Source organism: Stylophora pistillata, chromosome 4 (assembly GCF_964205215.1).
Source record: "Stylophora pistillata chromosome 4, jaStyPist1.2, whole genome shotgun sequence".
NCBI classification, from domain to species: Eukaryota; Metazoa; Cnidaria; class Anthozoa; order Scleractinia; family Pocilloporidae; genus Stylophora; species Stylophora pistillata.
The window spans coordinates 13712484-13738229 of NC_142522.1; the positions used below are offsets into that span (position 1 = coordinate 13712484).

Consider the following 25746-nt stretch of genomic DNA (forward strand, 5'->3'; position numbering starts at 1 on the left):
TGTCAAAATACTTTCGCATCTCGCGAAATCGATCGATGGTTTGGTAATAGAGGAAAAAACTACACCAACTAAAAACGTTCATTCGGGTTTCTGTACCGGAAAACATTTGCCTACAATGTGGCAAATTGGTAGAAAATCCGGCGTTACGGAGAAAGTTGTTTTCAGGGAAACAGAAGACCAAAACTTGTCAAAGTCTGGAGCTTTTTCTATGAGATGTTTTTCCGCGAGAAAACGAATTGGGAACTGTTTGCCGAAACTGCTCGGAACGCAACGAAACGCTTACAAAGAATATTTTGACTGAACGCATCGTACAACCAACCGAAAATTTAAGTTTAAGTAAAAGCCTCTACATAAACAATCAGCGAAGCAAAACACTCGAGGCAAATTTTACCCAGACAGGTTTCATGTTTCAATACCTTGCGCGCGTGATCTGTTTGATCGACGTGCCGTTTGATAAGGCTGCTTTTGATTGGATAAAACTACATGAGGAAAATTCCTCCTATAAATTTTGCGCGCTGCAAGGGATAAAAGTCGGTCGTGCGGGTCCCACCCCACCAGAACAGAAAACCAAGCGAACGACTTTGAGAAAGTCTAGATTGGCGGCTGACATTCAAAATTGTTACTTAGGATATCAGCATACAATCAACAACATAAGCATAGTTTCTATGGTAATCTCATAAAAGGTCAAATTACCGAGTGTTCCTTCAGCCGAGAAAATTTAATTTCAAATTGATAACTATAGATCTTCGTATCTGTACCTTATACATTGACGTGGAAACTTTTGGCACTCTAGTCGAACTTTGAGCTTTCTCCGTCGTCGTCGTCGCGAGTTTTACCTTTCCTTAGGATTAATTTTGATCTAGGTCTTCACTTTCAAAAATATCTATTTTGTAAATTGAAGAAAACTCAACATTTGCACTCTATTATCAGCAGAATCTTCAATCGTTTCATATAACTTCCAGTATTGTAACAAATATTCTGACGCATTAAAGGAAACTGAAAGAAATGCTGTACAATACAACTTAATGCATGGATTTAAAATGTACTCTCGCTAGCCACTCATCCTTATACCAGCCAAATAAATCAAGATAACTTTGTATTCGATTACAAGTTAAAACGGTTAATGCGAATTCTTCGCGAGTTTTGACATCAAGTTGGTATAAAATTCCCACAGACAGAATAGCTCGGAAATGAGACATTTGAAATGAACGAATGGCTGCAGCGCTGTTACGAAGGAAGGATTGATTTTGGTAAAAGTTGTAATAAGCAACACAGGTGCATCAGTTGTTGTAAATTTCTTCTTCCAAGGACAGCCGGTGAGGTTTTTTATTGTTGAATTATTGTTGAATTTTATTTCTTCTTCCAAGGACAGCCGGTGAGATTTTTTATTGTTGAATTTGAAATGCATTGCTGTTGTGTACTTAATACACTTTTCGAGCATTCAAAACCGTATTCAGCTTTAGCCTCAGGGAAATTCCGAGGTTATCTTATTCAATTCAAGCTTCATACTGAACAGTCCTAGCCAGTTGGGGAATTAGCCTCATGTTTGTTAGACATCATATCACAGAGACCAATGATATCTGTTCTCTAAAGCAACCAGTGACTTGCTTTCCTGTGTTTTAACATGCTTACAATCGCGTTTTTTACATTTAGTTTGCAATTATTCAAAATTCTGGATTGATATTGAACCCAAATCCAAATGGTAACAACTTCAGCTTCACGGTAAATCCGAAAATCTCGAACGAGGATTTAAATATACGTTTGCCAGCAATCAATTTTCTCTCGAGTGCAGAAAGCAAACAGCCAAGAGGTGAAGTCTTTCATGATGGAATTCCTAGACAAGACAAAACAACATGCACGTAAGATTAATAAATCATGCTGAATAAAAGGGCCAAAAATGTCATGAAGTTTTATTTATTCTCCTAAAATCTCAGCCAGGATGCAAATCTGTTGCAAAATATTTAATGTAATAATAATAATAATTTGATATTTATATTGCGCAAATTAACATGTGGATATGATCAAAAGCGCATCACAACACTTTTCGGGGGACTTTGGCCGGACTGCATCAGCAGTTTACAAACAATCGAAGGAAACTTATTTGAAGAAGCTCCGCTCCCCCCCAATTCCCAGTAACAGGCCAGACCACATCACAGTAATCTCGTGAGTGGGTTCTTTAACGTCCCCTGCCTAACCAAATTAACTAATTAATAGATGCAGGAGACGGGACCTACGGTTCATTAGTCCTTATCCGAAAAGACTAGAATATCTATCCATTTCTTGATATTATAGAAAGGTAGCGCATTCTCCTCAGTTATTTTAAGACCTTGAGTGTTAGTCCGGCCGGGGCTCGAACCATCGACCTCGACCTCCCGCACAACAGTCCAGCGCTCTAACCAAATGAGCTAACCGGGAAGCGGTTAAATACTTTTGAATAAAATGTGTAGGCTAAATTAAAGGACAGCCCGATATTTTTATTGGGACTCTTTGGAGATTCTGTTTGGAGTGAATTCAGCATTGTTAGAGCTTTTTTTTATTAACAACGAAAAGCATTTATTCGAGTTCATGAGATAATTGAACGATGCGATTGGAATCAAAACAGAAAAAAACTAACCAATAAAATACGAACATTTCTTCACATTTCAAAATAGATCAAGTTGTGCAGTATTGAGGGCTAGTTTTTTACTGCTTTTTTTCTGCTACAGAGGATAATAATTTTGATATTTCCTTCACAAAAGCAGAGTGTTAGCATACATATTTAACCGTTGTTGTCGACCAATTGAAATGAAAGTGTGTTCAACAATCTGGTATACAAACGCAAAACCCGACATAGTTTTGGAAACATTTCTTATATCAATAAATCATTAAGAATTTGTTTTCATCTGGTTTAATGAAAACGTGTATTGATTATGAGTTTGATTATTCTGGCTTCATAGTTTAGTCCGTATAAAATTTCATGTAAATTCCTCATTAAAATCCGATTTATTTTGTTGCACGTAGTAGTTCGATCCCAACTAAACTTACCAGGGTTATGTTTAAGCAATCTAAAACCGAAATATCACGGAACATTTCAGTTGAATCGCTAAGAACATAAGTGGGCACAAATAACTTCTTTTGACAACAACCTCACCCAAGCTTTCTAAATGGTAAGATCACACAGTTGAGCTGTTTGTGTTCCTCTCTTGTTTTAAAAGTCATTCAACTGCAGGCACGTAAGCTTTCAGAACTGGCAACATTTCACAATTTGAAACTATAACATTTAGTAACGAATCTACAGGTGACTTTATCATAATGAATCACGGATCATTTTTAGCTCTGCATGAAAACTAAACTGTGGTAAAACTAACCTCATTAAAGAGACCTACCCAAAGAAAAAGCGGGGCTCTCTTAGTTTCGCGGAGTTTTGACAAAACATCGAATAGGCGTACACTCTTAGTTGAAGACTCCTTAGTTGCCATCCACAGCTGACTTAGAAAATATCGCATACCAGGTTGTAAAATTCAAAACAAAGATTCAACGACAGTAATCACGATTTGAACAAGTTCTTTTAGGCGTTTTCTCAAACCTACTTTAAGACTTTATAATCTTCAGCTAAAGTCTATGCAAAAATTCGTAAGAGTGGAAAGATGTTATAGTCCTATTTAATTAAAACTAGAATTGAACGGCTCAAACTTCCTTATTTTCATGAAATTATACATCGAAAATTGAAGAGTCTTTAGATGTATCACCGGTGAAATTCCTCACACATAAGTACCTTTTTTCTCTCTCTCGCTTTCTTAGCTGTGCAAGTTTTACTAGAATGTTCAGTTAACCTCAACGCACACTCCAGCGTCTTCATAAACTTAGTTGTTACAAACCAAGTCCTCCGAGTGATGAAGTGACAATCTTTACAGAAATAATGAAGCCACAGGCAGAAGTAGACCACACTAGATAGATATTAATTCATTGTTGTTCGGACTATGCAAAGTTCTTGTGATAATTGCTCGGAAGTCATTTAGTAAATTTACAGTTATAAGTATTTCAGGCGTTTTGTTTGTGTGGGTGTAGCATTAAGAGTCTCTTGCAACTTTACAATGGACCACCGCGAACTGTTACTGTTATATTTATTGCTTGATTATGCTTACACGAGCTGGAATCAAACCAAATATGTAATATGACTACTGAGAGAAACATCCGCACAGCACGGCATGATATGTCATCAAGGAATAAATCGTCATAACATGGTTTATGGCCCCCTGGGGTGGTAGAAAACTACAGAGAATCCATTCCCACAAAGAAGTAGCTGAAGATTTGTCTAGAGACTATCCCACAAAGGAAAGAACGCTGCGCTGAGGACTGAAACAATGCATGTCGCGATGCTACAAAAAGCCTGATTAGCAACTGTTGCGGAATCTGCTGTTCAAAAGGTTTAAAGATTCAACTAAAATTAAACGTAAGTTACCAAGACACGACGACACGAACCTGAACAAAGGCTGAAATATAGGTATGAACTATCTTACAAGTTGCATGGCCATGAGGAATGTAAATTAGATTTCTTTCCGATCACCGTATCGACGTTTTCAAGTAGCTTCTTCAGTGTTACTTTCTGTAACCAATAGCCTTATTTAACTTGGAAAAGAAAGGGAAGGTCTTCTCTATACCTATATCATGGGCTTACTCAAATAAGGAAGTAAGTCTGATATGCTATCAATCACCTCACACATAACCAACCGGAAGCATTCGCTAAAAACGAAGAAGCCAAACGAAACAAAACCGTTTGTAATTTACCAGCAGATATTCTAAGATTTCATCCCAAGCTGATATTCGTGTTCTAGGGTATTTCAGTCTTGATTTGTTGGGGAAACTCTGGTTGACCACCATGGCATAATTCTTACTGAGAACGAACGTATGTGGCTCACTTGGATTGTTCTATGGGTTTTCGGTAGAATTATTTCTAAAAAAGTAATGAAAAGGTAAACTTTCTTCACCTGAAGCGTTAAAGGTGATGAGTTAGACCTGCGTGACAAAAAGAATTATGGTCTCTGATGCCCGTTTCAAACGGAAGACAATCTATATGTTTCAAGTTTCGATGAACTTCCTGATTCATTTACTTAACGTATCCTTTTGCGTTAGTATATTATTCGTTAAATAACTCTTTCGGTTCCGTTGTAAAATTGCATGAGAAGGATAAATTTACAGATATTTGAAATGAGCGCGAGGCAAATCACCAACCGAAAATGTACTGAGCACACAAGATTTGTATACCCAACAAAACCATACCACAGCAGGTACTTTTTCACCAAACCAAAAACAAAACGCAGAATACTATTAAATTGAACCCAAAATACAGCTGTGGATTAATAACACGAACAACATATTGCCAGGTTATATCATCAATTGAAGTGATTATCGTCAAAACATATTTTGATCACCTACTGAACATGACCGGCATTATTTTCATATCATAACTGAGTGACTAATACTGTGACGAATTGAGCCTAGTAGACTTCCATAATTCATTTCTGAACTGTTGCATTTTGTTGTATTTTGGGAAGATAGAAGTTCTACAAGTCTCTGAACTTCATTTTTGTATTCTTGACACATGTTGCCGATAATTTTCCACACCAACTTTACTTATTTTTTTAAAGAAACAAGTTGAAGACAATGGATAAGCAGAAAAAAAAAGACATCGAGAAAGAAGTCAAATATAAAAGCGGAACACAAGGTTTAACCTTTTTATTCTAGTGAGTTTTGTTTCATTAATAAGGTGCTATGAACATCAGCATGCGCGAGTAGTTTGTCCAGCTAATGCCAAGGATTGCAAATTAGAGAATAGTAACCTGCTCATGCATGATAAGATATAGCGCGAAGAAGTATCATTATTACGTCACAGCGACGTACCTTTTTTAGCTTTTAGCAACTAAGGACCATCAACTTGACTTGGACTTCGACTTCGACTGTGGCTCTCAAAAAGAGACTCGATCAGTTGCAATTGAATTATCTACCTCTCATTCCAAAATGATTTAAAAACAGATCACTCTTCACCTCATATTAACAGAACTTTAATAACGTACTAAGCAGACTAGTTACAATAACTTAGAGGATAACTGATAAAAATACACTGGGTATTCCAAAGAATTAATATGAAAACCATATTAAATTTTAGCCAAACATTTGACATCGCGGAACACCCTAACAAGATTTGTTATCCTTTCGACTTGAATAAAAAGTACCGATTGTTTTCAATTACAGAATAGCTTAATTGAAGAATAGCAGATAAACTCAGAAATTGCCTGAAGAAGTCGACCTCAACGCTGTTCAAATATCCTATTTTCTAGAAAACAATTAAATGTTTTCTTGCCTACCTTAGGATGAAAGTCAACTGAGTTTTAAAAGCACTGCATTCACTGAATTAATGAACCAATTTTACGAGTGAGGCGCCCGACAAAATTTAAGGAGAGAAAGAGCGTAAAAAGGCTTTTTGAGCCAAATTGTATGGCGCAAAACTGTCTCGGCCGATCTTTTAGCAGCGGAACATTTCAGCTGGTTTTAAAACAAAAACGACTATCTTCTAACACTGACTAATTTTATTTTCACTTTTCCTCAGAAAACAATTAATGATGGAAAAAAGACCAGCAGAGCTTCCACGAATTGCCGCAGTGGCATTTTTAATTATCAACTTTGGAGTCAGGATATCAGATAGCCTTGACGTCATAGGTAAATACGATTTTTGGCTTTTGCACCTAGCGGAAAGTCCACTACCTCAGGTAATTAAAATCTACGATTTATTTCGTGTAACGAACTCGAAATAAAGAGTGCGCGAATCTATAAGCACAGTTTATATCCTTCTGGTGAGTTACACGAGTCTGCAGAACAGTCATCCGCTAATTGGTTTCATCAACTAAGTTTAAGTTGTAAATTGGTCACCGCAAAGAGTTCAGAAGCTTACGTTTCGAGCGTTAGCCCCTCGCCAGAGTGAATGACGAAGGGCTAACACTAGAAACGTCAGCTCCACAGTTTCTAAGAAACTTTACCCCCTTTAGTCATCCGCTGAGTTTGGCTCTTTCTAGTGTATCTTGACATTCAACATTTCACGATGGCTGGATCTAAATATAAACTTTATCATGTTTTCAATCAACCAAATATCCTCTAAGTACGCTTTTTTCTTTCAGTAATTAAAGCTTCCACCAGTTTCCTTTAAAGGTGAATAAGAAACATGAAATAAAATACTGCTGCTATATTTCGAGGACATTTGGTTGTTTCGTACATGAAACTAACCAGTGAAGCACAGCAGGAGGCTAAGGTTTCGCTAGCTGTCGCTCTAATTGGGTAACTTTTAACTCCTTCGATCTGCCTCGTAATTTTCCTTTCTGGCCAATATACATTTCCTTTTCATCTCAAATTAGAGACCATGGTAACACTTTCAAGCCCATAGCTCGTCTATTTTCTTTATTGGCTGGATGGTAGACCAATATTGTGTGAGGTATTTCAACGTTGGTCCAACGTGGGAGTGAAAGTGTTGTCAACAGGGCAGGCGTTACTTGATTAATATATATAAATGAATAAAGATCAATATGGATGAAAAGGTCTGGGGCTAATTACTAGACGTTCAAATCTGTAAATTAAATCAAGAAAAAATAGTTAACCTTTGCTGCAGACTTCAGCGTTTGCTTCAGCCAATCCATCGGCGGAATTTTGTCTCAATAGTACTGGTGAATCGCTTGCGTTCAGCAGTATCTCTGATGTATGACACCCGTATTTCCGGCAACCCTAGGGAGTGAAAACCATATTTCTTCTCTTTGGATGATGTGCACTCCATAGCAATCTGAGTAACAGACAACACCTCAAACACTGTTTCGCTTGTTGAAGGACATTACTGAGAAATACTGGTAACATCCGCAATTCCAGTAACCCTGAGAAATAACATCCGTAAGTCCTTGTTTAGTTTTATAAGATCGCCTGCATTCCTCAGTTAACTGCATTTCAGGCAATATTTCTTGTTATGTGATGTTCTTGAAGGACAATACTGGGAAAAAGCACTCGTAAGTCCTGTAAGACTGGGATATAATATCTTTTTTCCATTTTTCTTCATTAGATGACCCACATTCCACAATTATCTGCATCGCCGGAAAAACTTCATACAATGTGTCGTTTGTGAAGGACATCGAAGCCGGAGTGTTCACCTCCTTGGATGAAGTGGGAAGTGTCAAAAGCTGCGTGCGCAGAGCCTGCAACACGCGGGCAGGTCACGTGGCTTTTCTTGTAGAAAGGATGTGCTATATGGTCCTTTGTCACGTGCCGTCAACATCATGTAGAACTGGAAAACCTTCAACTCCTAGTATCTTCACAGTTTCCATCACTCCATACACATGGTTTGGTAAGTCACATAAATGATCCTTCTCTACTTGGTACCAAATAGTTAAGACAGTGGGACAAATGTCTCACAGAAAAAAAACTTGTCTAGCCTTCCATTGGTAAAGGTTCTTGAATGTTTAGGCCTTTTTGAGACTAATGTCATAAGGTGTAAATAGAATGCACAGAAAAAATGCCACTCAATAAAAGAGCAAAGTAACTTTTGTCATGACTGCAATCGCTGCAAACATTTTCCTTCTTTCTTTCATTTAAACTTTTGGACATAAAATCACAGTCATAACTTTAGAAGCACTTGAGTCTATACTTCATAACTCAAAGTCCTTGGAGGGGTAACATATTCATATCTTTATGTTTTGAAGCATGTTCTTTACGTCACTTGCGTTTCCTAGTGTAATTGACTTTCAGTACAGTACTGATATACATCAAAGTACTGAGAGAATTTGCAGTCACATACCACGAGCTACCTTCAAGTTGCCTACAATTATTATCGTTATAACACCTTACTACAAAGCACAAGGTAGAATACATGCATTAAGTACTAGAATCAGATATAACTGAATTGTTGGGCTATCACCAATGGAGATATCACTTATTAGTATAATTTCAGAGCTGAGCAAAGAGTTTCCATCAATCTGATTGGTCGAGCGGTTCCTTATATGACGCTTTATATATACCGCACCACGCGGTTTATATTAAATGTTAAAATAAAATGTTAATAAATGTTACTAAAATGCTATGATTTTAGAAATTTTCCTGTTGTTCAGCTCTGAAATTATACTAAAACAATTATTCGCCTCAGGTTCGGTGAATATTGTCGAATAATCCCCTCGATTTCGTCTCGGGGATTATTCGACGATATTCACCTCCTCTTCGGCGAATAATTGTTAATTAGTTGCATTTGACTGTGTTACTCGCAGTAAATACTGAGTGATCATGATAGGAGGCTCAGGTATTAAAAATCAAGGTGCTTCGATTGCTAAATAGCTCACGATCAAGTTAAAAGGGCCAAAGCGAGATTAACCTTCGCATGTTACCAAGTTAGAAACCAGTCTGGAGGAATGTAGCCTCTGCACTTTTGTCAAGGGTGGGGTGGGAGAAGGAGGAAAGGAAGGGTGGTGAAATATTTTTCATTGCTATATAATAATGTTCTTCTTTAGATGCTGCACCGGTTTTCAGCGACAAATTTCCCAGGGTGATTGACGTCAAAGAGAACAATCAGAGAGGTCAAACAATCACGAACATTTACGGCAATGCAAAGAGCCGCCGAAGCCGAAACGCTCCTATAAAATATTTCATTTTATCAGGTAAGTTAAGTTCCGGCCAACCTCACTTACAACAATTTTTTTAAAAAAAATAAGTGCTGCGAATGTTCAGCTTGACCAATTCAGTGATTATTTTAGTAAAAACTCTTGTAATGTCGTGTTAAAGCGAGGAAAAGAGGGAGAGAGTTGAAAATTTTAATTTAGGGTTTTGATAGAGAATATTTCACTTGATCAGTTGTCGCCAAACATCACTAGAGTCACACAAACCAAAGGTATCGCATTTCAAGCCTATCCAAATCCAAGCTGATAAATTATAACGCAGGAAATAAACTCAAATTAACGTTCACTTGTCCACTTTTTCCTTAGGAAACACTGGAAATGCGTTTCAACTCAGAAAGCATCCACGCGGCCAAAGCGCTTCCCTGGTAGCGATCAGGAAACTGGACCGGGAAAAAATCCCTTGGTACAACTTAACAATTTTAGCAGTAAACGAGCACGAAAACAAGTCAAGCACTAGAGTGCTGTCAATTAATGTAAAAGATGAAAACGACAATGCACCTGTATTTTCACGAACCAATTACTCAGTGACATTATTAAGTAACCAATCCTCTGGCTCTGAAGTCATCAAGATCAATGCAACTGACGCCGACATCGGAGAGAATGCGCGCATACGCTTCTACTTGCTTCATCACCAGTCTTTATTTCGGATGTTGCCAGAGAGTGGAACGATTTTACTGAACCAGAAAGTCAGAGTGGATCGCGAACGCAGCTACACGCTTATCGTGGCTGCGAGGAGCGGAGCGCACAAGTCGATTGCAACCGTTCAAGTGCATGTTCTAGGTGTGAACGAGTACAGGCCTTTCTTTGAGAATTCAGAGTATAAAGTCAAGGTTTCAGAAGCTTTGAAAGCAGGAAACTCAGTGACAAAAGTTGTAGCGAGAGACTTTGATTATGGGAAAAATGGAGAGCTTAACTTTACGATCATTGCCGGGAACGTTTCTTACTTCAGTATCGACAAGGAAGGTGTTGTCAAGACACGAACGTCCTTATTAACTCGCGGTGGTCTGAATTGTAGCTTAACCATAATTGTGAGTGATAGGGGAACGCCTACGAAAAGATCGGAGGATGTAGCAAATATTTATATAACGATCGATGAGATAAAGAAACACAAAGTCAAATTTGATCTAGAGAGGTATCACGTGACTATAGCAGAGAACACACCTATCGGCGCTACGATTCTCAATGTTCGCGCCGTTATTGGGGTGAGACGCAAGAAGCTTGAGGAGCGGAGACTGGACAAGAAATCTTCCAAACGTGTCGTTTATTCTATTGGAAATGCAGACGGCAATAGTCATTTTAAGATCGGTAAACACACAGGAATGATAACGACGAAGGTAGCCATGGATTACGAGAAGGTCAAAGAATACAGGTGACTATCATTTAGAGAATAGAGAAGGCTTACCTGTGCACTGTCTTTTTTTGTAAATCACACAGGAAACGGTTGGAACACGAAAGAAGTGATAGAGGAAACAAGAGAAATAGTTTAGTGTCTCACTCGTCTTTCTGGGTGCTCCACCATTTTCTCTGTATTTTACGACACAAGAGTGTAACCGAGCGCGTCGACCAATCAAAGCCCACCATACATCAAAATTTGAACTTAAACTCAAAAGAAAATTGTTCAGTAAGGTCCAACGAGGGATGACGTCATAAATACACATCACCTAATGCAGTTGACAGGACCCACGAATTTTTCTTATTCATTGAAATGATTTATTTTCTTTCTCGTTAGATTGACAATATTTGCAAAGGACACGAAGAAACGAGACGAGAGTGGTCGCTATGAATTAGGTAAATTTCGATAAAACTTTAATTTTCCTTTTTAGAACGGCCTATTATCCTTTTAACTGTATCAAAATAAATTTGTAACAAAGCCTAAAAATTGTTGTTCAGTTCCCCTTCCTCAGGGGACTGGTCATAATTTATTGCCCAAGGGGTGGAGGGGGACTGGAGGATTTTGGTTGCGTTCCGATAAAATTTACCTCATCCCACCATAACGGCTTTGTAATATTGTTATGAACCCCTCCCCCCCCCCCTCATTCGCAATTAATTAGCTGTCAGTTTTCTACAATCCCCCCTTATACACTTAGTTGGCGACGACAAATCCCTCTCTGTTTCCGCTGAAAACTATATGATGCCCCACCCCTCAAAAAAAGATTCTTCACCCTTACGGTGGTCACTAATAACTGGTCCCTTATCTTCGTGTACCCGAATCACTTTTCAACTTTTCTCATATCCCTTACTCATATTACAGATGAAGCATATATCTTCGTTCTTGTATCGGATGTCAATGACAACGCCCCTCGCTTTGTTCTTAACTCGTACCAGGAGGTCATCAGCGAAAACGCCACGGTGGATTCGGAAATACTTCGAGTTACGGCGACGGATGCCGACTCTGGAATAAATGGTGAAATACACTACAGGATAGACCACGGAAATTCTAACGACACGTTTGAACTGGATGACAAACATGGCGTTTTAAAGCTACAACAGAGGCTAACAACCCAAGTGTCCAATTTCTATAACTTGACTATCTTTGCAATGGATCACGGAGTGCCCTTTCTCATTTCCAGGCCAACGTTTATCTACTTGAAAGTTCGTCGCTCCATTCATCCCGAATGCACGGAAAAACTGACATTCCCAAAAGCCGTCTATTTGGCAGAAGTCAACGAAAATATCTCTATAGGATCGAATATTCTGCGCGTGGCGGCTAAGAATGGCAAATGTAATCCCGCAAGTAAAGTAAATTACTTCCTGTCCGAGATTCGTGACCCAGAAGTGGATTCTCATTTTCAGATACTCTCTCAGACAGGTGTGATTAGACTACTGAAACCTCTGGACCACGAAGCACGGAATAGCTTTACGTTTTACGTTGGAGCTACAGGTAAGTCGGTACACATCCATTCTTTTCTATTTTTTTTTTGTATGCATTGCCCTTATTTGGCTCGTCACCCTTCTCTTAAATACATGGTATAAAGTGCAATGTGGTGTCTACCTTTTGCCTTACTACAATTGACTTGTGCGCAATAGTCGTAACCATAGGGTGTGTAAAAGATTATATTAAGTCAGCTGGGTCAGCCTAGTCCCTAAGAGGAGGCTGCAGTTTCTTTGGTCTAAGGAAGACCGGTCATTCTTTGTGACCGCCCCCAAATTACGGAAAGAGCTTCCTAGTGGTATCAGGGACCTAAATTCAGCTAATAAATTCAAGACGGCAATCAAGACTTATCTTTTAGACTAGCCTTTTTATTTTGTTTGGATGTGATGCTTATATATATATATATATTGTGGGAGGAAAAAGACAAGCAAACTACAAGTTCATCCCTACAAGCCTGTTTCGTGGTCGCCCACTCATCAGGGGATTTAATGAGAATAAACTTTACCATTGCTTATATACAATATAATTTGCATGATCTAACTAGTCTAATTTATGCAGCGCGAAATTGACAGCTTAGTTGTTGCGTAGGAGGGCTTTGCTTCTGTGGCGGCATGAAGACACGAGTTCATTACGTTTGTTTGGTGTTGATAGTTCGGGCCGGCAGATGATTAGGAATTTTTCTTTGAGGCAGAGGTTACATCTTTTAGTTGAGCTGTTATACGGTGAGTGCGATGAGAGAATGCGCCAGGAAATAAAGTGATCGATGTTGTTGTCTTTGAGGGTCCAGATGTGCTTGTTGAGTTCGGTAGAGTTTCTGTGTTTAGCGTGGCGGAATGATGCGGTGTGGTTTCTGTATCTTGTTTTGAAGTCATTCTCTGTGAGTCCGATGTACGTTTCTGTCGTGTTGTTGTCTTTGCGTGTAACGGAGGCTTGGTAGATTACTGATGGTTGCAGGCAGTTTCCGTCGAGCGGGCACGTGTTCTTTTGTCGGCAGTTGCATGTCTTGTTGTTATCAATGGTAGTGGCGGTGGCGGCGGTGTCATCAGACTGTATAGATGCTGTTAGGATGCGTTTGTTATGGTTGTCGATTATCTGTTTCGTGTTGTTCATGCAGCTGTAACTGATTTTGATGGTGTTTCGGTTAAAGATTTTTCTGAGCTTGTGGTCTTTGGGAAAGTGCTTGTCTTCTAGGGCGAGGAATTTGTGTCCGATGTTGGTGCTGGTGTTCTTGCTAAAAGGAGGGTTGTACCAGAGGATGTTATTGCGTTGTCGGTTTTTCCTTTTGCTTGTTTTGGCTGGTTCGTACTTTAGGGTGTAGTGGTATCCACTTTCGTCGAGTGCTTTCTGGTATGGGGGTGCGGCTTGGTCAAAGGATGCTTTGTCAGATGACAGGGAGGACAGTCGATAGTTTCGAGAGAAACTGTTTGGGGCTGCGTCGGTGGGAGTAACGAAATAATTTGGATATATCAACAACGAAGGGCTAACGCTCGAAACGTCAGCTTTTGTAATAATTACGGTGGCCAATTTACCATTTCAACTTTGTTGATATATCCAAATTATATATATATATATATATATATATATCTATCTATATATATATATATATATATATATCTATATATATATATAGCTCTTTGGCATACAAAGCTTTGCTTTCATGTCCAAATTGAGCACTCTATCTAGGATGAGTCATTGCCGTTGCAATTGCGCATGCTCGCTGGTTTACTCTAGTTTGAGCACTCTGGCATGGCTTAGACGATACCACAAAGGTTGGGTCGTTTGGGGTGACCGCCTCGGTTCTCCCCCATCTTAGCATTAGCACTGCACTGATGAGGCCCAGAAGGCCGAAACAGTACTGTCTGCAGTTAGTTATATATCTATATATATATATATATATATATATACATCTTATGTTTTCTACTTGTATTCATATATTTAAATCTACATTTACATTTGTATTTTTATATATTTGTATTAAGATCATATTGTAATGCGCAAGTGAAAATTTATACTGATAATTGCTCGATAGAAATTAATAAAATTATTATTATTATTATTACTATTATTATTAAGGAAACGAAGTGGATTGCTTTATTCCAAACGATCACATTGACATAAAGTAAACTTTTATTAATCATAATTTCCTTCTTATTAACTTTTTAAACAGACTTTCACTGATCTTTCAGACACCAGAACAGTAAACACTGTCGACACCGTTCTCGTCCGAATCATGGTGAAAGACGTGAATGACAACAGCCCTGTGTTCTATGAACAACGTTACAAAAAACTCCTAACAGAGATACCAGAGCCTAAGACTGTGGTCGCCCAAGTTACAGCATTCGATAGGGACTCTGGGATAAATTCTGAGCTGGAATACTTTATAGTCAGCGGCAGTGACAGCCATTTTCGAATAGGCCAAAGGTGAGTGTCACTGTCTAAAAGAACTTAAATGTGGCTTCGGAATGTTTCGATCGTGATTACAAAGACGATTATAACCTTGGTCGTTTCACAACAACTGTAAGTGATCCGTGGCCGAGCAACACAAAGCGGTTTGTAAAATTAGACCATAGCGGGTAAGTAAAGACCAAATAAGTAATTTTGTGGGTGACTACTGTTTCCACAAAACTAAGACTGAAAAGTTATTTTACCTCTGAGTCATTTTCTATCACAAAAAAACGCCCTCCACAAGCTTGAAGTCTTTAGCCAGATCCATGCCTTACCAGGATAGTTTACGATATCCAGGCGGTTCCTACTTGTTAAAGAGTCCCTATGTTTCTCATAATAGGACTGGAGCCGTTTCAACGAGCGGAAGCAAAAATCTAAAATCGCAGAATCTTCGTCTGTTTAACATAACAGTGTCAGTGTCAGATTACGGGAACCCTCCGCGGAAGGCCAAACGGCAGGCTCGACTCTCTGTACTAGTATTCTTTCCCTTCCGGTCACCTCTCATTGTAATCGAAACAACGGACACGACCATGACAGTTCGTTTTGACTTGAAGGACATGGCACGAAGCAACATCGCCAAATATGGCATCATAGTTCAAGAATTTGTTGATAACAACAACAAGTGTAAGTACTGTATCTTTGTTCCTTAACTCATGTGACCAAGCAGCCTGTCTTGACCCCAAGTCTTTTAAATTCAGTTCACAACTTTGAAACGAGTTCAATCACCGAGGGCTCGACCAGTTTTCATTTGCAGGATTGAAACGGTAGAGAAGTCGGCTTGAGGTACCATGCGCCTGTTTCGCTGAGTTGGCAGACCTTACGTGTGTCAGTAACACTAGTTATTAACTTAGGACAATTCTCTTTTAGATGAAGAAATAACTGAAAGAGAACCCCTCACGTGGTATAAAGTGACTCAATCCGCACGGGAAGACCAGGCATATAATCGGTACATTACCAAAGTGATACCGTCCACACCGTCCATCGAAAAATCTAGACCGCTTGAGGTGAAAATTGGCGTGGACAAAAGCTGTGAAAACAGACGGGGAGATAGCGATTTCTGTAACGGGCCGTTAGGACCAGGCAAGAAATACAGGTAACATTCATACTTTTGTTTTTCCTGCCATTGTTCACGAGAAAGAACTTCTTTCATGTTATTTTCATTAAGACGTCAGAACCTTGCTCCAAGGGTATCTCTCCACTAGGTTTTACCACTACTTCACTCCAATATTAAAAGCCGTCACTTCAAATTTTAATTCGTCCCGAAACAATTGAATGAAGAGCTCCTACTGAATTTGTTTTGTGTGCCACAGAGGTTAACCTCGTGTCTTTGTTAAAGCACCCATTTCAAAACACCGTGATCGTAAACCTTCTGTTACCGCACTTCTAGATTCCAGTTGCGCGCCTACTTAAAGTCCACCGGACCTTTTGAGGACTGTAAATATAAGGACAGCGACTTTTCAGACCCACACTTTTCAGGTAGGAAAAATGTGTTACTGAATGATCTCCGTGTGGGAAATACGAGGAAAAGGCTGGTGCGTTTGTAGGACGAATTTTCATTCTTATTTCAACACAAATATGGTAGAACACTTTCATTCACTTTCTTTTCAAAGTTTCATGTACGACACAATGCACTTGGCATCAAAAGGCGTATCTAAGGGGGAGGGTGAACGGGGCATGTGACTCCCCCTCCCTCTCAATCTGGTATGAAAAGGTATTAATTTTGAAATATCCTGATTTCAATAAGGCACTTGTGTAAGACCTTAGCAATTAAAAATCATTTCCACGCCCCTCACATCCATTATTAAGCGTCTGAATTTTAAACCCTTAACTTAACGTTACTTCCCACCTTCAGAGGCCGAAAAAATTGTTTTTTCTTTTATTGAACTAGATTGAAGTTAGACATTTCACCTAACCTTTATAAAAGGAAAAATATAAAAATCTCAGAAAACGACCGACTTATTTACGAAAACGTATTTTCTAATAAAAGTTAATAAATTGTACTCCTCATTTTTACCTACCTTATCCGGTTTCCTTAAGGGGCCCTCCACCGTTACTGTAGTGATAAAACAAACAGACGATTGGAGAAAAGCCCTCGACGAAAAAAAAAAAGTAGGCGTGGTCGCTTTCGACTTGTCTAAGGCGTTCGACTGTATCTGCCACAATCTACTACTTGCAAAATTAAAGGCATATGGTCTACAAGACACAGCTTTTAAACTACTAAGATCAGTTCTACACAACACAAACAGAATCAAAGGGTAACATGCAACATTAGCTGCTCTGACTGGGCACCTATAAGTTGCGGTGTAGTAGTAGTAGTAGTAAGGGTATCTTTTATTTAAACTCGGTAAAAATCTTCAGTAAAAACAATAGTTATCTATATATAATATTAAATTGGATAAAAACTATTGATATACTGTTTTACAATATTGCCGTGTGAGAATCTAATGACTCAAATACACAATTAATTCGCTTTTTAAATTTCCTTATTGATCTGATTTCTCTGACATTCTCTAGTAATGAGTACCACAAAAAGGCACGGCTGTAACTAAAACTGCGTTTTTAAGTAATTAGTACGCGGCAATGTCAGTTTACAAAAGGAGTTACGTAAATCATAGGTTGTGCTTCGCTCGATAAACAGGTCACGCTTGTACGTTGGAGCTAACTCGTTTGGGGATTTAAACATTGTTATCGCTTTTTGTTTCTTTCTCCATCTAGTCTGTCCCATTTAAGTTTTTCGAGAAGCAGGTTTGGGCTAGTGTCGTAATCGGCCTTTAGCTGCTCGGTTCTGTAATTTTTGTAGTTTGTTGCTCAACTGATTACTGAAGCCCTCCCAAACGAGGCTACAATAATCAAAGTAAGTTTTGGCTAAGCTTATTGGCTTGCAGCCAGCAATAAAGATTCTTCAGTTCTGAATTTGTTTTTTGTTCAAGGTCAGCTTGAGTAGAACCAGAAATAGTTATGTTAGTATCATCTGTAAACATTTTTGTATAGGCTGTGTCGAGGCAGTTTGGGAGATCGTTTATGTATTCTAGAAAACGTAGAGGGCCGAGTATACTGCCTTGTGGCACTCCACAGCTTAGCTTCCTCACACTGGACAATGCACCATTTATATAACATTTTTGGCTCCTATTACGTAAGATGCAAAAAATTGTAAAGAGTTCTGGTTAAGTCCGTAATTAGCTAGTCTTCGCAACAGTGTTGCATGATGGATGGTGTCGATATAAAGAACACCGTTTAGTAGGCCTTTCTCAATTTTCACTGACCAGTCGTTCGTTGTTTCAAGTAGTGCTTTGATAGCGCTGTGGAGGGATCGGAAGCCAGACTGATAGGTGCTCAATAGTTTGTTATTATCTAGGTGATCGTACAGTTGTTGATAGATAATTTTTTCAAATAGGTCGATAGTTATTCAGGTCGGATTTTGTTCCTTTTTCGAATAAAGGGGTCACTTTAGCGATTTTCCATTCGTCTGCAGCATTTGAAAATTTTGGTTAGTGACGGTCTAACATAGAATTGGCTAATTTCAGGAGTTTACAAGGAACTCCATCCAATCCCACGGCATTTTTCTTGACAAGCTGATTCAGTAGCTCGCCCACTGTATTAACGGTGGGAGCTTTTTAAGGAAAAAGCTATGTTAGTGGGTTGCAGATAGCTTTCAGGGTCAATAGTAGAAGGTGATATTTCCCTGATTAGATTTGGTCCGATAGATGTGAAAAAATGATTGAAAACCTCCGCGATATCGGAATTAATAGTTTCGTTATCAGTTCTGATTTGGTTAACATTACGAATTCTGCAGCATTTGCGCGAGCTCAGCTGGTTGATCAGCTTCCAGGTTTTATGTGAATTCTTCTTGTTTAGTTGTAAATTGTGTAAAAAGTATTGTCGTTTTCTCTGATTTTATGGCATTATTTGCTTTATTCCGCGCCTGTTTGTATTGATCCTACGTAGCTTTCTTTTTAAAACAAGACGATCTTTAGAAGATCGTAAGTCGGGCTACAGTAGACGAGTGTTGACCATTCGTGGTGTGCGGTGGTTCTAAAAAGAAGTGGACGCGGCTTAAATTTTATCTTATTTTTGCACCCCTGAGAGTTACCAATTCTACAACAACACACTGTCGCATATTTTTGGCGCAATGCCCTAAAAGGTATCACAGAAGCTGCTGCTGCGGACCTTTTGAGGCTAAACAGCCCAAGAGGTACCAAATCCGCCTTTTTTAATCCCTAAAAGGTACGACGAGCACCCCAGTCTTTTTTATTTAAGAGTCCTCCCTTCCCAGGGGTGATATGTACATGCCAATTGATGCACGTGTGAGAAAGGATATTATGAAACTGTAATCGTACTGATATGAATGTAGAGAGGTATATTTCGTTGGGAAAACATTGTATACACAGCACACCTAATATAGACCTTCTCTGATTTTCTTTTTGAATTCTTTAATGCAGATATCAGTAGTTGGGATTGTCTCACTCTCATGCTGTTGTCTAACTTTGAACTTGATTTTGTTTTTAGAACTTATCTGTTGCAGTCTTTTCTTTTTTGGAGCGGGTTCCAAATTTTTATAACTATATTTTCGTCTGTGCTTTTGCATGATGTGTTTGATTTGATGAAGGTCCATGTTGGATGTGCAAGACAAAAACCTTATTACGTAGTGAACAATATCTGTTTTAAGTTTCTTTGAAACAATGTTAGAAATAGCTTGTACTAATAATGGTATACCACTTATTTTTATTTTTCGCATTGCAGGTTCACAAGTATCTTCAAAGGTCAATAAGGGAACATGTACTTTGCTCTGACTGTTAGTTTAAAAGTACAAGTGATACAGTAACTTGAAAGCCACAATAAAAACTCTGTTAAACTACTAAATAACACTCCATAGTTTTGAGCTTTAAGTTAGACTGATATCTCGACTCCACAAATATCAAGACTCGTGTATAAATCAGCCCTTTTTAGATGCCTGTTGATGCCCATGTTACGATAGAATTTATTTCCTTGGTCAGCTATGCAACATACGGTTCTGGAATTCCCACCAATAACTACAAGATTTTGGTACTGAGTAACACATTGCATGAAGCCCTACAGCAGAGCATTGTTTACGAGAGCAGTTGTGTTCTTCTCTCTAACTGTTCACTGCAGTTATATCATATGTATTAACCTGCACTCCCCTGAGTTCATAATTGTCACTGAGGGAGTGTATAGTCTGGATATACTGTACTAAGCCCTGAATGGGTGGTACTTCTAATAGTACACATGTACCTGAGGGATGGCTTCTATCATAGTCGTCTCTTGCCTGAGAATCAAATATCTTATAACTCCCATTATCATTATGATAGATACTGACACCAATATATTCTATTGTCAGAATAAATGAAGAGTAATTTGGTGACGAGAGTGATTCAAAAGCCCTGTCTATAGACGCACTGTACTTATTTCCCTCAATTATTGAATCACAATAATGTAGATTACCAGCATAGCTTCCACTATAATTAAGCTGGTAGTTTTTCTCAGACAAAGCAGTCATTGACGGAAATTCTGTTTGCATTTAATACACCTGCCCTGTACATTGTGACAGTGTTGAATACAATTCATTACCCACCTCCAAAATTTGTACCAGGTAATTGCAAGTATGTATACCTTTTATCTTATTATAAATCAAAGCAAATAAACTCACTGACAACACATTGTTTTCCAGAATTTTCCCGCACTAAAGTACATAGTATCACCTTGACTATATGGTGCCTTGATTATAAGAGTAGGACTAATGCCATGTATAGGAGGCCGGGGATTTGTTTCAATATCATTACACAGATTCAGTGTAGCACAATGACCTTTGTGGCTCGCATTGTTGTACACACTTGATAATGTATTACAGCTATGCAAAGATAGATATTTGCCCAAAGAGTCTCTACAACTCGACGATTTTCGATTCAGTGTTGACCGTGTAGAATGCCATTTCTTTCTCATCTTTTGTACAAACTTGATACTGACATCATTGCTCTTTCTTCTAAGTCTGCATTTGATGTAGTGATACACTTTTGACGAGACAGGAATGTTTTTAAGAATTCGCCTGCACACCAGTTTCTTATTTTTACGTAAGAGCTTCTCTAGTTAATTTACAGGTATTCTTCTGGGCTCGCGATCGAGTCGTCTTTGCACATGGTACTTATCATTGTAGGTAATACAACGATTAGCAAACATCGCATAACGAGACCTGAGTACTTTTGCATATCATTTTATTCCTTTTGCAACATCATTTTGTTGTACATACAACGCTGATTCGTCACACTTTTGTTGTATACATAATGCTAGTTTGTCCAACACATCATCATATTCATTTGACACCACGTTATTTGGTACCAAACAAATATTCCTGCACAAAAATACACATGCGTTATTAATCAAGCGTGAGGTCAAGATGGCTGGATATTGGCCGAGTTCTTTGTTTGCATTTTTATGGACCTCGACCTCGTCTTGGTCCATAAAAATGCAAAAAGAAAAAAAAGAGGTTAATATCCAGCCATCTTGACCGAGAAAGCTTGGTTAATGAAGGATTCATTATATTGTATAAAGATTTTGCGTTATTAAGAAGTAAGAATGACTTGTTTACTTCGAGAGCCAGGAAAGAAAGCCAACTGTGTTTGTAGCACAACAAACTCTGTTTTCTTTGTTTTGGCTATCTTTGTCCGTTTTTCGCGTTTCCATCGCCGAAATTGTCCAAGAATTACGAAAGTAGTTCTAATTCAATTTTTTTAATTTTCAATTTTTTTCATGGGCCCATCAGCCAATCAGAACACAGGATTCGCTTCATCTTTCCACGAGCGCTGCGAGCGATGTAATAAGCGAATATGATATATGCGCAAAAGGGACAAAACTAATGGAACAAATAGGAAAATAACAGCTGATAATTTTCTCTGTTTGAACAAGAACATAACAAATGTAAGCTTAATAATCACGATAGAGGACACATAAATATAACAATTGCGCTTATCCTCACTCTGATGAAAGTCCAACATGACATCTTTGTTGTCGTTTCTTAGAGTTTGATCACGAGGCACCTTGTCTTTATCAGAAAATGTTCTTCTGTCACTCTGTTCACATTTTTTTATCACTGATGACTCATTCATTTCTGGTTTGATTCTGGTAAGACCTTCGCTAAATGATTTGCTATTTTGAGTTCGCGGAACGACCCGTTTCAAAATATACGCTCATTACATACGCCATCTTTTAGAGTGGGTCTACTGCGAACGGTGTGTGGCTCTGTATGTTTGAGCGAAGAAAAGATGACACCATTTGTTAACATATTCGACATATCTGCCATCTTCGACATCGTGGAAAAAAGGTTGCGCCTTTATTGCGTGTCTGCGGTATTCCCCATTGCACGTAACTTAGCTTTGAGGAGAAATACGAGTGTCGGTCGCCCGACTAATAATTATTTCGTTTGCGGAAATTACGCATCAGCTCTTTTGTAATCCATGGGGAGCGTCTTTTTTAAATCGGCTTTGTTTTAAGTGGGGCATGTTTATCAACGGCTTCAATGAACAAGATCTTCCATGCGTCGCACAAAGCAGTTAGATCTGACTCTAAGCCAAATAAATCCCATGGTTGTGAAGGTGTAGTCTGATCGTCCGGGTGTGTGTAGTCCTGAGAAGGACTGTTGTCGGTGGTAGTGACTGACATTTCGACAACCTGTGCGGAAGTCATCATTAGAGTCAAGTGAATGATTGTTGTCAGTAGAATGTTCTTATTCCAGTTCGTGTGAAATGACCGGTTGGTTTTGCCGTGATGTTATTGGCTGTAAGACTCAAGTGACGTAAGTCGGTCGTGATTGGTCTGTTTCGATCTGTCGGTAAAGTTAGGTCGTTCTTTTTCGGTCGTTTGTGATGTTTATGTCGTGAATGAGTCGTTTGTATGGAGCGGGTAGTTGTTGACATCTGATTAGGGGAGTCTGTTCTAAGTTAGTAAACCAGCTTTCCAGAGTCAGTCGTTGAAAATAGTCAGTGCTGTAGGTTAGGCATTGCGCAGAGTCCCAGTCAATGTTGTGGTTGGTAAGCCGATGGTGTTCAGCAATGTGATTGCTGACATCACCTTTCCTCGTCGCCCGTCTGTGTTCAGTCAGTCTTGTTGTGAGGTTTCTGCCAGTCTCACCGATGTAGGAGGCTGGCAGTCGGATCTTATAAATCGTTCCCTGTCTGTTCCTCGGTTCGTCTTTGTCTTTAACGTTGGTTAGTAACTGACGTAGTGTAGTGATGGGTTTGTGGGCGACGCGGATATTGAAGGGTAGTAAGATGCGCGAGATGTTTTCAGACGTGCCTTTTATGTACGGTATGGTTGCTGTAGTCGTAGGGGTTGCGGTGTCGTTTGTTTCGGTAGTGGTAGTGGGTCGGTGAGCGTTTCGTCGGATGAAGTCGTTGTTGTAGTTGTTCTTCGTAAAAACACGGTGAAGGTATTTGTTCTCGTTGGATAAGCTGTCTGTCGAGTCCCATACTAGTTGTGCGCGTCGTGTTAGAGTTCTGATAGTTGTGGCTTTGTGTGATGTAGGGTTGTAGGATGACTCGTCTAATAATCTGTCGGTGTGTGTCGGTTTCCTGTAAACTGTCGTCCGTAATGAGTTGTCGTTGTGGCTTACCAGGCAGTCTAGAAAAGGAAGTTTGCCATTTTCTTCGACTTCTCTGGTAAACTGTATGTCAGTGTTTTGTTCATTAAGGTGGCGGTGGAATGCGTCAATTTCGTCGTGTCGAACGGCGGTGAAGGTGTCGTCATCGTAACGTAACCAAAGCGGTATCGTTTGTCGGCAAGTCGAAAGGGCGCGTTCCTCGATGTTCTGCATCACAATTTCTGCTATAACAACAGAAACTGGAGACCCCATGGCAGTGCCGTGTAACTGTTTGTAGTGTTTACCGTTGTACTGAAAGTAAGTAGACGTTAGGCAAATGTTTAGCAAGTCCATAATGTCGTCTGTCGGTAGCGGTAGTGGGTCGGTAGATTGTAGGATTGCAGTCTCAGTGCATTGTAATGCCAATTGAAGTGGAATACTTGTGAACAGTGATTTCACATCAAATGACACTAGTTTGTAGTCGTCAGGTATCTGAACAGTCTTGGTAGCGTTAATGAAGTCTTCAGTGGATTGTAGTTTATGTCTGGATTTGTCGGTTAGCGGTTGTAGTATTGTCGTCAGGTACTTGGATAGTTGGTATGTGGGAAAGCCACGGAAAGAAACAACAGGTCGCATCGGGAAACCAGGTTTGTGTAGTTTCGGCAAACCGTAGAGTTTCGGTGGCTGTGGTACCGAGCACCTCAGTCGATAGTACCGTTGGGTGTCAAAGGCGTTCGTTTTCTTGAGTGTCAGTAGTTTACTGTTGAGTTTACGTTGAAGTGCAGGAGTTGGGTCACGTTTGAGTTCTTCGTAGGTTCGTTTGTCGTTAACTAGTGCGTCCATTTTGTCGTGATAGTCAGTTTTGTCCATAACAACAGTAACTCGTCCTTTGTCGGCTGGTAGGATGACTATGTTCTCGTCGTTTCTCAGTCGTTTCAGTGCGCGTTGTTCGTCTTTAGAACATAAACATCACAAACGACCGAAAAAGAACGACCAAACTTTACCGACAGATCGAAACAGACCAATCACGACCGACTTACGTCACTTGAGTCTTACAGCCAATAACATCACGGCAAAACCAACCGATCATTTCACACGAACTGGAATAAGAACATTCTACTGACAACAATCATTCACTTGACTCTGATGATGACTTCCGCACAGGTTGTCGAAACGTCAGTCACTACCACCGACAACAGTCCTTCTCAGGACTACACACACCCGGACGATCAGACTACACCTTCACATGTTACCCCCGGGTTCAAACCATTTACTGCAAATCCCATGGTTGTTGCACAAGGTCATGTATAAATTGGTCGGTGATAAAAATATTAAAACTGAGAGTTTCAGTAGAGCAATGCGAATCAAAACGTTCATAGCGTATTTTTTATCGTCATAAACACAAGTGAATGACGGCTAATGCCAAGATGAACGACACCAGAATTAACAATTTTCCCGGGAGAATTAGTAATACAAAGATCAATCAATGTTCGTGATATCGGTATAATCTTGGTTGGTTCAGAAATCATATGACTCAATCCGTAAACATCAAATATATTCATAAAATGTGACGACATATGGTTGTTTGAGCGATCGTGCAACATGTCACAATTCAGGTCTCCGAACAGGTAGAAATCCTTGCGTTCTAAATCAATTTTATCTACCCGGTTTTCAAATCGATTAAAAATTTCTTATTGGGAACATGGCGGTCTATACCATGTACCCATGTACTTATTTAAGAAGGCCTGGAATGCGGCCTGGTGATTTCTATAAAAGACATTCAAGTTGGTCGTCACCGTGAATTTCTCTCGGACATGGTAATTTATGTTTTTTCCCAAATACACCGCCACCGCATCTTCCGTTCACGGTACGGTCCCCTCTGGCGACGTCAAATCGTGATAGATATATTTCTGAATCACCGATGGAATTATCAAGCTTGGTTTCATTGATCGCTAACGTACTGATTTTTTAACTACCTAAAAATATCTTAAGGCCGTCAATATGGTCGTGTAAACTACTTATTTTGAGCGATGCCATAACAAAACCACGGCCACATACATTAAATTCCGGTTTTGATGGCTTACCCTTATAGATAGATAGCTAGATAGATAGATAGTTTATTAATAATCGATTTGCAACCAAAAGTTCAACTATACATGAACTATATC

The 25746-nt window shown here is 39.2% G+C and overlaps 2 protein-coding genes across 12 annotated transcripts in view; both read left to right on the forward strand.

The window, feature by feature from the left end:
- LOC111329684 (uncharacterized) overlaps positions 1-25746 on the forward strand; it is an 82177-nt gene that overhangs the window by 22304 nt on the left and 34127 nt on the right. The window lies entirely within an intron of this gene.
- Positions 4256-20664, forward strand: LOC111329676 (cadherin EGF LAG seven-pass G-type receptor 3). 4 transcript variants are annotated; one of them, XM_088758663.1, is made up of 13 exons: positions 4256-4483; positions 5628-5723; positions 6587-6696; positions 8075-8356; positions 9510-9656; positions 9981-11043; positions 11404-11462; positions 11926-12555; positions 14733-14967; positions 15332-15615; positions 15859-16084; positions 16379-16467; positions 19732-20664. In XM_088758663.1, exons 3-13 carry the CDS (start codon positions 6597-6599, stop codon positions 19779-19781), a joined length of 3165 nt encoding a protein of 1054 aa, XP_088614789.1. In that variant the 5' UTR covers positions 4256-4483; positions 5628-5723; positions 6587-6596; the 3' UTR covers positions 19782-20664. The 4 variants fall into 4 exon arrangements, with proteins under 4 accessions (XP_088614789.1, XP_088614788.1, XP_088614790.1 ...); XM_088758662.1 differs by having other exon boundaries at positions 4256-4432; XM_088758664.1 differs by lacking the exon at positions 5628-5723.